Source organism: Cinclus cinclus, chromosome 2, assembly GCF_963662255.1.
Source record: "Cinclus cinclus chromosome 2, bCinCin1.1, whole genome shotgun sequence".
Lineage (NCBI taxonomy): Eukaryota > Metazoa > Chordata > Aves > Passeriformes > Cinclidae > Cinclus > Cinclus cinclus.
This window is the reverse complement of record NC_085047.1, coordinates 79,444,022-79,457,037: the sequence shown is the minus strand read 5'-3', so window position 1 is coordinate 79,457,037 and position 13,016 is coordinate 79,444,022. Positions and strand designations below refer to the sequence as shown.

At 42.1% G+C, this 13,016-nt stretch overlaps 2 protein-coding genes across 2 annotated transcripts in view; both read left to right on the top strand.

Annotated features, from left to right (window-relative positions):
* Positions 1–1,805: 1,805 nt before the first annotated feature.
* Positions 1,806–2,447, top strand: LOC134057894 (basic proline-rich protein-like). Its single transcript, XM_062514937.1, has one exon. It carries the CDS (start codon positions 1,806–1,808, stop codon positions 2,445–2,447), a length of 642 nt encoding a protein of 213 aa, XP_062370921.1.
* A 1,693-nt stretch (positions 2,448–4,140) lies between these two features.
* The window catches only part of TMTC4 (transmembrane O-mannosyltransferase targeting cadherins 4), a 48,149-nt gene continuing 39,273 nt past the window's right edge, over positions 4,141–13,016 (top strand). The window contains exons 1-3 of the mRNA XM_062514902.1: positions 4,141–4,317; positions 8,841–8,956; positions 10,954–11,170. Of these exons, the coding sequence (XP_062370886.1) occupies positions 4,156–4,317; positions 8,841–8,956; positions 10,954–11,170 (495 nt within the window). The 5' untranslated portion in view covers positions 4,141–4,155. The remainder of the gene's footprint in view (positions 4,318–8,840; positions 8,957–10,953; positions 11,171–13,016) is intronic.

Here is a 13,016-nt window from a genome sequence, read left to right as displayed (position 1 = left end):
TAGCAAACACTATTTAAAAATTCTATAAATACTATAATCTCAGGAAGACTGTTGAATTTGAGGATTCTTGTTGACAAGAATTTGACTTGATAATACATATGTGAGGGATTTTGGGGAGTGGAAGTTGAAACAGTAAGGAAATACCAAGAAACATCAACCAGAGCTTCTCAGTCATTAAATAATCTGGCAAATCAGCTATTTTTAGGAGGTGATATAAATCGCAATGCTTTGGATTATAGAAGCAGAAACCTAGAAAATGCGCTTTTGCTGATGATCTCATGTTTTACCTTGTATTTATAAGGCAAAATGCCCCAAAAGTCATAAAGACATCTTCCACTTTTACCATCAATGTAATTATGAAACACAAAGGTTCCTCACTGTGCCCACTTAGATCACTAAGTCAGGGACAAAGCCAGAACAGACAAGATCATTTTAAAGTACAAGGCTCAATTTATTTGTTTGCAGGTCTTTGCGTATCTATTTTAGCTCTTGTACCGCAGGGACCAGAAGCCTGGCAATCAGCTCACAGAGCTTTGCGTGCCTGATGACAGCAGGTCACCGGCTTTCCACCGCTTCACAACCGAGAAGCACCTCAGAGGCTTTGTGGTAGCTGTGTAACAGGCACGGGTTACAGACTTCCATCTTAAAAGCAGGAGCTCCATACATACAGCTGAATAATATACGAGCCTGGCAATTGTGCTGGCTCAGCTGCTGCCTCACACGCAGCTGAGCTGCCCGTGTTGCAGAGCAGATGTTCCAAAGCAGGTGTCAGCAGACAGCTATGGGTGGCAACCACCAAAACCCTCCCAAAGCAGCGTTTCCACTCGAGAGTTAAAGCCTCAAAGGAGCCACGAAATAACCTTGTTAATTTGACGCTTGATAATGCAAACATCTTCAAAAATCCCACTCCAAACTGTATGTCAGTCCCTGGCGCACCGCCAGGAATTCTCATCCAATTTCAGCATATTAAGATTTTAATGGGGTTTTTTTAGAGAAGCTTCTACCGAGCATTTGGTGCTATCAGTTCGGTGTTTAATCGCACTTCCTTACAAGGAAATCGCGATGATGCTTAAACGCACGAATTAACTACCTGATACAGCCTTTTTGTTGTCTCCTTACAGTACCTGTCCTGCCGAGAGCATCTGCAACAACCCCAGTAGGACGAGAGCCTCTTACAGAAAGGCTGGAACGCTCTGCCAGCTCACCCCGCTACCCGTCCCAGGCGGCGACACCCGACCCCATCCCCGCCACCGCCCCCCTGGCTCTGTATCAGCGCGCCGGGATGATTCTCGCTCCGCGCACGCCCGCCGCAGGACCCTCGCCTTTGCGAGAGGAGTGGGGGGCTCGGTGCTCGCGGTGCTCCCGCCCCCGTGCCGGGCGGCCCCCGCTCTCCCCGGCTCAGCCGAGCCTCCCCCTACTCCGCGGCCAGCCAGGTGCGAAGGACAACGACCACTGTCCGGGCAGAGTGGGCGGGCGCTGCCAGGAGCCTGCCCGGAGCCCTCCCGGCCCCGCCTGTGCTCGGGGTGCGGAGTTTGTGATGAGGGGAAGCGACCCAACCGGCCCCGCGGCCACCGCGAGTGAGCTCCGGATCCGCCCGCCCGGGCCCGCCCACCGCGCGTCACCGCGGCCGCAGCCAATGGGCACGCGGAGCTGTCCCGGGGGGCGGGGCCTTGGCGGGGCGGGGCGGAGCCGCGGCCAATGAGCTGCGGGAATGTTCCCGGAGGCGCAACCGCCGCGGCCCCTCCCCCGCCGGCCGCTCCGGCTCGGGGCTCGCCGGGCGGGAGAGTTTCGCTCCCGGGTGGGAGATGCCGCGCGGGCTCCGCGTCCTCGCAGGTAACGCCGCGCGGGGGAACGAGGGTCTCGCCAGTGCCCCGTCCGCTGGTGGGACCGGCCCGGGGGGGGAATCAGGGCCGGACGGGACGGGCAACCCCCCACGGCGGAGCCGTCTCCGCCCGGACAAAAGGGGAGCGGCGAGCGGGGCAGGGTCACCGCCAAAATCCCGGCGGGGCTCGCCTGCCCCCCGGCCTCGACCCTTACTCCACAGCCGCCGCTGCCTTCCCGGGCGGGCTCCTTCCCCGGGACCGCCCGCCGGGTGCCCGCCCCCCCCAAGTTTGCGGGGCTCCTGGGTGCGAGCCACCCCCGCGGCGCCGGCGCCCTCCGGCGGGAGGCACCGTGCCCGTCTCGCCGCGGGGCTGCCTGCGGTGTGCGGGGGTGCTCTCCGGGTCGGCTCGGGCTCGCCTGTCCCTGGAGAGAACGGCGGGCAGGCGCCCTCCCTCGCCGCTGCCCCGGGCAGTGGCGTGTGCGGCGGTCCCTGGTGGGTGTCCGCTCCGCCCCGCCCCGCCCCGCCCGTGCGGTCACCGCGCTGCCCGGGGAAGGGAGCCCCCCATGGACCGGCCTCCCGGACCGCGGGGACGAGGGCTGGCAGCGGCTGTGCGCCGGATAAATAGAGCGAGCGTAATGGGAGAAACTTTCAGGGCGAAATTAATTTTGAGTAGATTAAATATTTTAATTGCGTGGTGCGTGTTGGTGCTGTATCCGTCCTGTTGGGAGCAACGCCGTGCACCTTCCTCAGTCAACAGCCACGCTTTCTCTCTTTGTTTGCGTCAAACTACGAGCGCAAGGGTGAACTACTCCGAGGAAAGGTTTTGCTCTTAAAGCAGCTGCTTTGCTCAGCCAGGGAGTGAGCTCTAGGCTCTCAGATTGCACAGCTCCAGGTTACTGACTTTATCTGAATTTTGGAGCGGCGCCATATGGTCTCCAAAGCGAGGAGGGACCGTGGTGTGGCAGGGTGTACTGCCTGTCCTTGCACACGTGTGTGCAGGCATTGGGAATATGCGGGGACCGGAATGAAGTCCTGCAAAAAGAGAAAGCCACAGAGCAGTTGCTGTAGCAGCTTTAATGGTCAGCTCTGTTCCAGAAGGCAAATGATTGGAGCTGTTTTCCTAGACCGTGCAAAGACATTAAATGCAATGTTTGCAGGCATGCACTGGAGCTATTTTTCTAGATTTTCTGTTTTTCTGTATGAAGGTATTAAATGTAATATTTTCAGGAGTGCAACAGTTGATTTAATAAGCAAATAAATAAGAAGAAACTGAAGATAGGCTACTGTGTGTGCCTATCATTATTTGGGCTTACAAAATAGAAAAATCATATTCTGCCTGGCTTTTACTGCAGTTTTCCATTCATAACCTCCTTTGTTTGCTGATTATACCAGTACTTGATAATAAGACCACGCACAGTAGTGTCTGAGCACCTGAGAAGCGGAGGCAGAGTAGTCCAGGCAGAAGCCTGGCTCTGGAGCACCCAGAGAGACCCATCCGAGTAAAGGTGGCTCATGGGTGTAAGCCTCCAGCCTTACTACCTCCACACTGTTGTATCACTTATGTGCTTGGATTGCAGGGTCTTTTTCATCTGTCTCAACAACCTCATGAGCCCATGAATACAGCAGTGGAATTTCAGCTGCACTTGAGGTGTGCCGCGTGATCTCTTGAGCGCTAGTCCTGTCTCAATTCTATGGATCTTGTCTCGTTGCTTAAATTATCGAGATTTAGGGCCTAGTCCATTAACTGCTATCTCCATCTGTCTGTCTGTGATGATTGTATGAATTCCTTGCATGGGGGAATGTGTAAGACTAGGTCCTTTAATTTGATTAACTGAAGGGACTTGAGCTCTTTTGGCAATTGACAATGTTTGCTTTTCAAACATGGAAGGAAATTACAATGTTTATAATTTTCTACAGAACTTTATAAATGCTTCTCAGTCCCCCTGATGCATCTGTTTGTATTGCTTGAAAAGAACAGTAAGAAACAGGAAAACAGTGATTTACTCTAGGTTTTAGAATTTGTCTGTGCCAAAGTTTTACCTCAACAACTGAGAATTTCTTGTATTTATCTCAGCTTCAACCATGAGGAATTCTGCCTTTACTTCCTCATTTGAAGTACAAAATTTTATTTAGGTATGTTCCAGTAACTATGAGAGGCACTAACAGAAAAAATGTAAGGTTATATGAAATTTCATCTCTTCTCCCAAGCCAACTTTTGTTTCAAATCCTTTTTGAGTGAGTTAGAGCTGTAACCATGCACTTGTATGTGTTTCTTCCAGATTTTCAACCAACATAATGCTGAAACTCCCAACTTGGAACAAGTTTTTCACAGAATGGCACAAATGGAACCTAATCTGGACCATGACGTATCATGGTTCCTCCTTCCATCATACTGGGCTAAAATGGTTGTGGCATTAATTTCCTTCCTCTGTTTTGCTAACAGCTATGATGGAGATTTTGTCTTTGATGATTCTGAAGCCATCATCAATAATAAGGTTTGTCTCTCCTCTTTTCCTCACACCCTTTGGCATAAATGGTCATAGAAACAGAAATGATGAAACAGTTGATCTAAATAGTCCCAAAGGCTTCAGCCTAGTAAAGAGCTTCCTTTGAGTGTAACTTTTTTTTTTTTTTTTAACTTCATTTTTCCATTTTGTTTTATTGGGTGTTTTTTAAAGTTAAGCCTGATTAAAGGGTACCTGTACATCAAGACTGCCAGTAGGTCAAATTTTATGCTCATTCCTAAGTCAGTGGGAGTGTACAGTAAACTTTTCTGATGCCCATGGATGTTAATAGGAGATTTTGTTCATTATCTTCTCAGGGTCACAGAATAAGACCAGTGAATAAACTTAGTCTTGTTGCAGGTACATAAGGCATCATTAAGCTATTGTATCGTGCAGGGGGTCTTCAGGTGTAGTTTATACTGTAAAAATGTTACAGGAGCAAACAAAGCTCCCTTTTCCTTCCTTCCTCCCTTAAAGTTCCCGTGACAACAGTATTTCTTTTGAGATAGAGGTGGATTGTTTTTGTGTTCCATTTTAAATCTGACCATACATACAATGGACAGACCTTGATATTCTTAAAAATTAACATGTAATTCAAACAAACCTCTAGCTGAGATTCTTTTGACTTTGAGCAGTGGAGTGTCTTCAAGTGCTGAGACACTTCACAGGATCACATGTAGCATTGATTGAGCCTGTGCCCATGGATGGGTATTGGTGTTACAGCTTTTATGCTGTTCTGGAAGGTACTTATGAAATGTTTAAAAAGAAAAGTGCAGGACAAAAATAAGCACATTCATCTGTTGGTTCTGTCTTCCTGGAGCCATGGGGTTACAAAGAGGATAATCTGGAGATTCATGCTGCTGGAAGAACACAATTCACTTTTCTTTCCCTTCATATAGGAAAAAAGATACAAGATATAGAGGCAACTTATCACAATGTGCCTTTTAGAATCATGCAGAATTACTGTTTCCTTAGACAAATTTCTGTTATGCGTGTGTAAGTCATCATACCTTCAGTTATAAATGTATGGGGGGAAAATACATCTGTCAGCATGGAAATAAATCTCAAAGCTTTCAAGAGAATACTGTAGACAAATTAAGAACCTATAGCATTATTGCTTTGGGGTTTTTTTAAGTAGTATTGTATTTTAGATTGCACAGCTTCTGGCAATGTTTCATTCTCTGAAGTTTTATTTGGGACCTGCTTATAATATTTTAATTTCCTGAAAGAACGAACAAAAGACTGGTGTTGTAACAAGGCAAGTTGTTTTGTTAATGTGCAATTTCCACATTTTTAATTTCTCTCCATTTCTTTCAGTCTTTACTCTAAAAATGTTTCCATTTATGCAACCCAACAATTTGCACCAGGATTCTAGCTGTTGGCAATGCTGAGAAATTCAACCAACTGCTTAAATAAATTAATTCATATGTAGTCTGTATGTTTGAAAAACTGGGAGGCTGATTCTATTTTTCACATCAAAATCCTCTATTATTCCCTAGAAATTAAATGAGGATTTTGTGACAATGTCATTTTAACACAGGGGTCATATGGAAATACGGAAATTCAAAATCCACAAGAAAAATGCAGAGACAATGAGTTTACCAGTTTAATGGGGAGGGAGATTATCTAGCAATGGCACAGTTTCTTAAACAAAGCATAGCATATTTTATTCCTGTTTAGTAAGAAAGATAGCAGTTGAAGTAGTTTTGTAGATTTACTGAGCATTGTTACTGTAGTGTTTTCTTGGGTACCACACAGTACCCTTTCTGTTAATTTGCTAGCTGCCATCATCCCAATCTTTTGTTCCTTTTATTGGCTTTCTAGCAAAAGGTAGACATTTAGTTGACCCCATGCCTGTTGTACCATGGAACATTCCATTATTAGATTTTATTGGAATTAAAGGCTGTTTTCCAGATGCTTTCTTATCATTTTAAGTAGCATTTTAACTGGTACACGATGGTGGCTTTTGTCTTTATTTATTTACTGGCTTGGCAGGACAAACAGTTGGATTAAGCAGAGCTTCAGATGCAAAATGTTATTTCCATAAGACTTTATATAGAAAAACTGACCTTTCTTCAAATCTTGAATTCTGCTGTCTGTAAGTTGCTGCTAATCAAATATTTAGAGATTATTTGATAGCTACTTTTGGTTTTTAAAGAGAAAGTCACATGTAGCTTTTAAACAGCTGTGTCTCTTGGAGCAAACCGTTCCTATTTTAGGGTAAGTTCACTAAGTAGGAAAATTAATGCAAGTAACTTTCTCTCAGAACTTGGATACAAGGGCAGGATGCATGATTGAAGATTTTTAGGTCATATGGAAATGTAATCTAATCACTAAGTAATTCCATGCATTCAGCTTTTCCTGCATTCTTCCGATGGAAGACAAAAGAAGGCTGATTATAGCAGAACGGGAAATCAAGCCTTGTACATTTCCCATCTCAAGTTATTGAAGACCATCTGTGACATGGAAGACACACTTTTCTTTTTCAGTACTAACATTTATAAAAGGAGGTCTTTCATAGACTTTATGCACATGAGAGCAGTGCTGCTGGTTGGGAAAACAGTCTGAGGGCCACACCACCCTCCGACAATGGTCCCCTGAGAGTACAAAGACTTCAGTAGATGTTGGTGTACATCCCTGTCCCAGCTTGCCCCTGGAAAAGCTGGCTGTATTGATTTAGTGAGCTGCTGGTTGAGTGTGCTCCTGCTCTGAGAGTCAAATTAGGACCTTTAGGGTTTGTGTCTGCCAATGAGGAATGGAACAGGAATTTAGATGCCAAAGGCTAAAATTGCAGTCCTGGGAGAAGAAATTTCTAGCTGTTACTTAGCAGTAGAAACATCTGTGAGAGCGTGAAGAAATTTTTCACCTTGGTAATTCTTATGTCCAAGTAGGATCCCCTGTGAGTCTTGATTTCTTAAGAATTTCCTTGAGAGTGCCTTAACTGACGGCTGCAGTCTAGGTTATTTCAGACTGCACTTTTAGCCCTGCTCTCTCTTTTAATCCATTGATTAGTTACCTGTTAGAGAATACTTCAGTTCCTTTGACTAATACTGGCCGAATTTGATCAAGTGATAGAAAGAAATCTTTTCTTAGATTTTTTTCAATTTGTATTTTTGGATGGATGAAAGTCAGAATATGTTAAGAATATTCTTGTTAAAGAAAAAATTAGCTATTTTAATTTCAGTTTAGCAGCAGACAGTCATCAGCATACAGCAATTGGCTGTAATTTGGGAGTATGTGCAAGCCAAAAATACTAGCTAAGGGTGAGATGGAAGGTAGTAGAGAGCACAGGAGTGCTCAAGATACTATAGAAGCAAGTGAGGTAGTAGCAGCATTGGAGAGGAACTGGAATTAATAAACCAAGGGAATCACAATGTTGGAATCTTGTAAGTAGATGGAGTTGTAGGAGTAATAAGACGGGGCACCAGGGTTTGTAAGACCTTTCATGGCGTTAGTAAGCCTGGTTGTCTACTTACTTGTGTTTGCAGTGTCTTGTTCACCTCCTTTGCTTCACTGGTCTCAAATAATTTCAAGACAGAAGGTGGGGGTAGAGTAACTTGTTGATTACAGGGGTAGTACTGACTCATACAGTTTAGTTCTTCAGTTGTCTCAAGTGTCTTTAACATCCATGTACCTTGCCATAGCATAAATTGGTATTTAATTGTACTAGGGAAGTAGAAAAAAGGCAAGTGTATGTTAGTTTGAACTTCCAAGCTTGTCCTCATAGAAAATTGAGGAAGATGCTAACAAGATCCTTATTTTTTTCTCCAAAGTGTGTGCTTTCCATTTAATAGCCTATATTGTTCGGATTTTTCATTAACAGTGTGACTTTGGGATAAAGAGAAGAGCGAGCGAGCAAGCAAGACTTTTTCTTTGCAGTGTTTTTTTTATAGGCTCCTATTGCACCCCAAATTAAAATAATTCATTACCTTTCTATCTTTTAGAGCAGTATATAGAGATGTTGATTCTTGATTTCATGTATTATGAATTAAAACAACCTCAAATATTTGAATAGTTCTGTGCAAAGCAAGGCTTCAGAAAGAGCTAATTGTTGTTTCCTACCTTTACTCTCCTTGGTTTCGTGCTTTCATTAGTAGTTATGCTACTGTACTGGTAAAAAATTGCTATTTTGCAGCAGTTTGTAGTTGGCCTTCTTTGCAAGATAATCTACACCTAAAATCAAAGGCTTTTTACAAAATTACAAGATAAGGAGGTTTATGTGTTTCATATCTCGGCTATTGACCAGATTATAAACTGATGCGAATATAGCTCTAAATTTCATGTAGTTATGCCTGCTTACAGAATCCAGGATCGTGGCCTTTACAATGACAGGCATTCAAGATGTGAACTTCACTGCAAACTTAGGTACCATGGGTCAAATGTCAGTAGTGAGCCAACAGTACTCCTGCTATGTCCATCTTAGTGTGTGCTTGTATTAGTTAGGGCTTGTTTGTGGTTTAGCTGCTTTGAATAAAGGAAAAATTTTAAGAATCTGGTAATTTGTTTTCTTTTAGGACCTCAGGGCAGAAACCCCACTTGGTGACCTGTGGTATCATGACTTTTGGGGTAGCAAACTCAGCAGCAATACCAGTCATAAATCATATCGACCGCTAACTGTCCTAACTTTCAGGTGAGGCTTGTGTTTTTGCTTGAGGTCTGAATATTTTTTTAACCTATATTGACCTAATTGAATTTAGGGGGAGGCAACAGAAAAGGCAAGAACATAGTAGCTGGAGGGTAGTTGGATACCTTTCCAGAATACATTTTTTGAGTTCACTACCTTAATCTCAAATGGTGTTTTAATTTTCCAATGGTTTCTTTCCCAAAATACTCATCAGCTTGACATTGTGTATTTATATTTTCAGATATTTTGTTTTAATGGTCTTCTATACCTGATACTAGGAGCAGTGTGGTTTAGTATGTCGCATCATCAAGGAACTAGGAGGTGCATGTTCCCTTCACTTAGCCACGCTGCCACTTACACTGCTATTGTAGTTTTTTGCTCTCTGCTTTCCTGCTGACCTGTCAAATTGTTTATTTTATAAACAGCAACAAGGTATTGTGGCCTTTTACCACCAGCTCTCTGTATAGTCTTCCTATCTATTCACTCCAATTTTCTAACTCAAGTGTCTGAGAGTCTAGTGAAATATTTGCTTATATATAACTTGCTAGTTTTGTCAAATAACTAAAGGTTTAAGAGGATTACTTTTGTAGATGCTTAGCTCATGTTTTTTGCACAAAGATTTGAGCAAACAGTAGACCATGTAGAAATCTGGCACAGTAATGCAGAGAATATTTGAGGACTCAGTCTTAATTTCTTTATTTTCCCCTTGTGACTCTGTGGCATCTGTGGGGACTTGGTGCTTCTTTTGCAGTTGCCCATTCCAACCCAGGGACTAATTAAGTGCAGAAGCAGTGTTCCCACTCTTACTCCTCATATTCAAGCAAAAACTTTGACCCTTTAGGGTAATGTCTGTGTTTTTAGTACCTAGCACTGTGGTTTCACTGTCTATTAGGTTTTCTTCACATTTTCATCAAGAAAAATAAGCAACCGACTAGAACGTGTCAGGATCCTAAACCTGTTAAGCTTTTAGCGCAATACACAGAACATGCTTTCATTTTTTTTTTTCCTTGTCTCTGTGGTATATTCCCCCTCTAATAACATTCTGGTTTGTTTAAAGAGTGAATTGGGATACACTCATTACTATACCTGAAAATATAGATGAGCCTGTGGAGATGGTCCATAAAAAACAATTTTCAGAAGTAAGAGGTGGGATTTTGTAATTTCCCTAAGCTCCAACCTTCATTTGTATCATATTTATAATAGGTTAAGTTTTTAAATGGATTTCATTTATGCCAGATGCAGATTGACCAAAAGAACTGTGTAAAGTCCCCTATTCAAACTAAGCTTCTGTGTGCCTTACCTGTTGATAAAAGCATATGTATAATAGCACAGTGTTTCCCCCTTTTCATCTCAGCCTCCATTTTACTGCAAAGTTCCTGTCTTGAATAGGGATTTAGACTGAGTTTTCACTTCTTTCTGATTCTAATACTTGTATGGAACATGTCTCTAACCAGTCTCACAAATTAGTTACCAAGATGTGCTGACTGCTTTCTGGGTGGATACTGATTGTACCCCACATACTAGGACCTCTTTCAAAGAGCATGTCAGTGGAAATCATAGTCCCAGTGCATATTAGTTTCCTCACTGTATGGATTTAATTAACATAATTTCATCAAGTTAGCTTCTCTTAAGACCAGGGGTATCCCTCAGTGGGCTGGGTTATTTCCCCCCCCCCATATTCCTGTGTTGCAACGCTGAAGTTACATTGTTGACCAAAAGCTTGTCCTAAGTAACTATAGGAATAATTAACATAATGGTAGCAACATTTGTGTTTGGAGGGGATAGATACTGTATCCATGTGATATACCTATGAATACCTTGGCCTAAAGACTGGGATATTGTTTCTATCTTCTTGTGGTGGCTGAATGGTGACATCACCTGTACTGGGATGTCTGCTTTATTTTTGTGTGCATATGTCTGCTATGGGATTGTTTAGTTTTTCTATTTGTATTTTTTGAACCATTGTTGTAATTCCTAGGCTTAATATTTTTGTTTCTATATAGGATGAATTACCTTTTTGCTGGAGGCTTCTACCCAGTTGGTTTCCACGTCATCAATATAATACTGCATTGTACAATCTCAGTGTTGATGGTTGATGTGTTTTCCATATTATTGGGTGGATTGCAATTCAGTAATAAAGGAAGACGGCTAAACCTGGCTCCAAAGTCCTCTCTTCTTGCTGCTTTGCTCTTTGCTGTGCATCCAGTGCACACCGAGTGTGTAAGTATTGAATAATTATCTCCAGAGATTTTTATTTTAGAAGTTCTTGACCATCTTGACTAATTGATTCTGTCGTAGCCTTTTACTCTACAGATTGCTGTTATATATTCTTAACACTTCTCTTGGCACATGTCTTAATAGAACAATCAAATATTATGGTTAGTATGTCCAAGGCTTGTAATTCCACTGAGCTAGACCTTATTAAGGAAGATAAATCATTCAAGTACAGTAACTAAAGGAAGATAGCACTATGCTACAGAGTTTCCCTACCTCCTGGATTTCCCTGATTACTTTTCATTTCCATTTGCATTGGTTAAATAACCAAAGAGTTTTAAAGTCAGAGTAGGGGCACTCTGTGAACTTTGTATGTGACTATTAGAATACTGCATCCAGTTTTGCATCCATGCTGCAAAGACAACACTGGAGAAAACTGAGAGTGCTCAGAAGAGCCATGAAAATGATTAAAGGGCTGGAAATCATCCTGTTTCATGAGACATCAAAATGGGTTTATATTTCTTATGTGAAGAAGAAGATTAAATGATTTTTTTTTTTAATTACAGTCTATAATTATTTACATGGGGAACACAAATTTGACAGTACTGGTCCCTTTAATAGTGCAGGCAAAAGCAAAGATGTAAAGATGCAGAATAGAAGCACAGCACGTGTATAGCAATCAGCTAAAATATCTGGCCAAAACACAAAGTCCTTGTGCGGGAATTGTGTGAAGAGAAGATGGTGTTCTTAAAAAGCTCTTTTGTGCTTGTAGTTAAGAAAATCTTATGGCCTTATGCCAGTGGGCTTGCTGAATGTTGTCACTGATTTCTTGATCCTGCGATAATGAATAAATTAAATATAAAATTATCACAATAAGGGAAATTTTTTTTGTTTTTGTTTTAATTTGGAAAGTCTGAGCTACAGAAAAAATATTAGCTTTAATTTTGATTTTGTCCTAGTAATGAAGTGAATCCTACAGTGCACATTCCACATATGTGGCACTGATTTTTCATTTATTCACAATATGCCATTTTTTGGCTTCTTGCATTTGCTTTGCGCATGATTGGTGGGGGAAAAGTTATTGAAAGCTGTACTCTCAGCTGACTGGAGACCTTGCATGTGTTGAAGACCTAGAGATGGTGCAGGGTTGTGCATTACTAATTTGGCACCTTTTCTGACAGTATGGCTAAACCATCTTGACAATCATTCTCTGGTGTTCACTTGCCTGTGCAATAACTTCTTTGTGAGAGTGCACTGTGTCAGAAGGGCCCCTCATATTTGTTCTCCAATACCAGTTTTAGATGTCAGAGTAAAGTAAAACAAGTCTTCAGTACTTTTGATGTTCTGACATGTAAAGAGAAATCTCGCTTGAGCCTTAACTTTGTAGTAGACCTGCTATTGATCTCTTTATCAATATCCATAAATTTATTCTTCATTCCATTTGACTCTAAAAATATATTTAAATCAGCATGAGAATATTAATAAGCCCTTTGTCATGTCAAATAAATTACAAGCGATGTGGTCTGCTTGCATATTTGAAAACTTGCAAATGTTTCAGGCAAACAGTGGAAGAAGAGGGGGTAAAAAGTAGCACGCTTATATATCAAGCCTCTTCTAAAATCCAGGAATGAAAAAAGTCTCTTATTATTTACATGATGAATAATAAATCTTGCTCCAGTGAAGGAGTCATTATGCTGCTACAGCTGTAGGATGAGTGTGAGTCTGGCAGCATCTCTTAAAAAGCATTCCTTATGATTTTAAACCTGTGAGTTTTAAGTATCCAACAGCCTGGTTTTTAAATGAGATGACATATTTTGACATAAAATTGTGAAGAATCTGTCTGTTTGCTGCT

What these genes read in the sequence shown, in the direction of transcription:
- LOC134057894 (XM_062514937.1), top strand. Translation starts at nt 1,806, where the DNA reads ATGCCGCGCGGGCTCCGCGTCCTCGCAGGTAACGCCGCGCGGGGGAAC.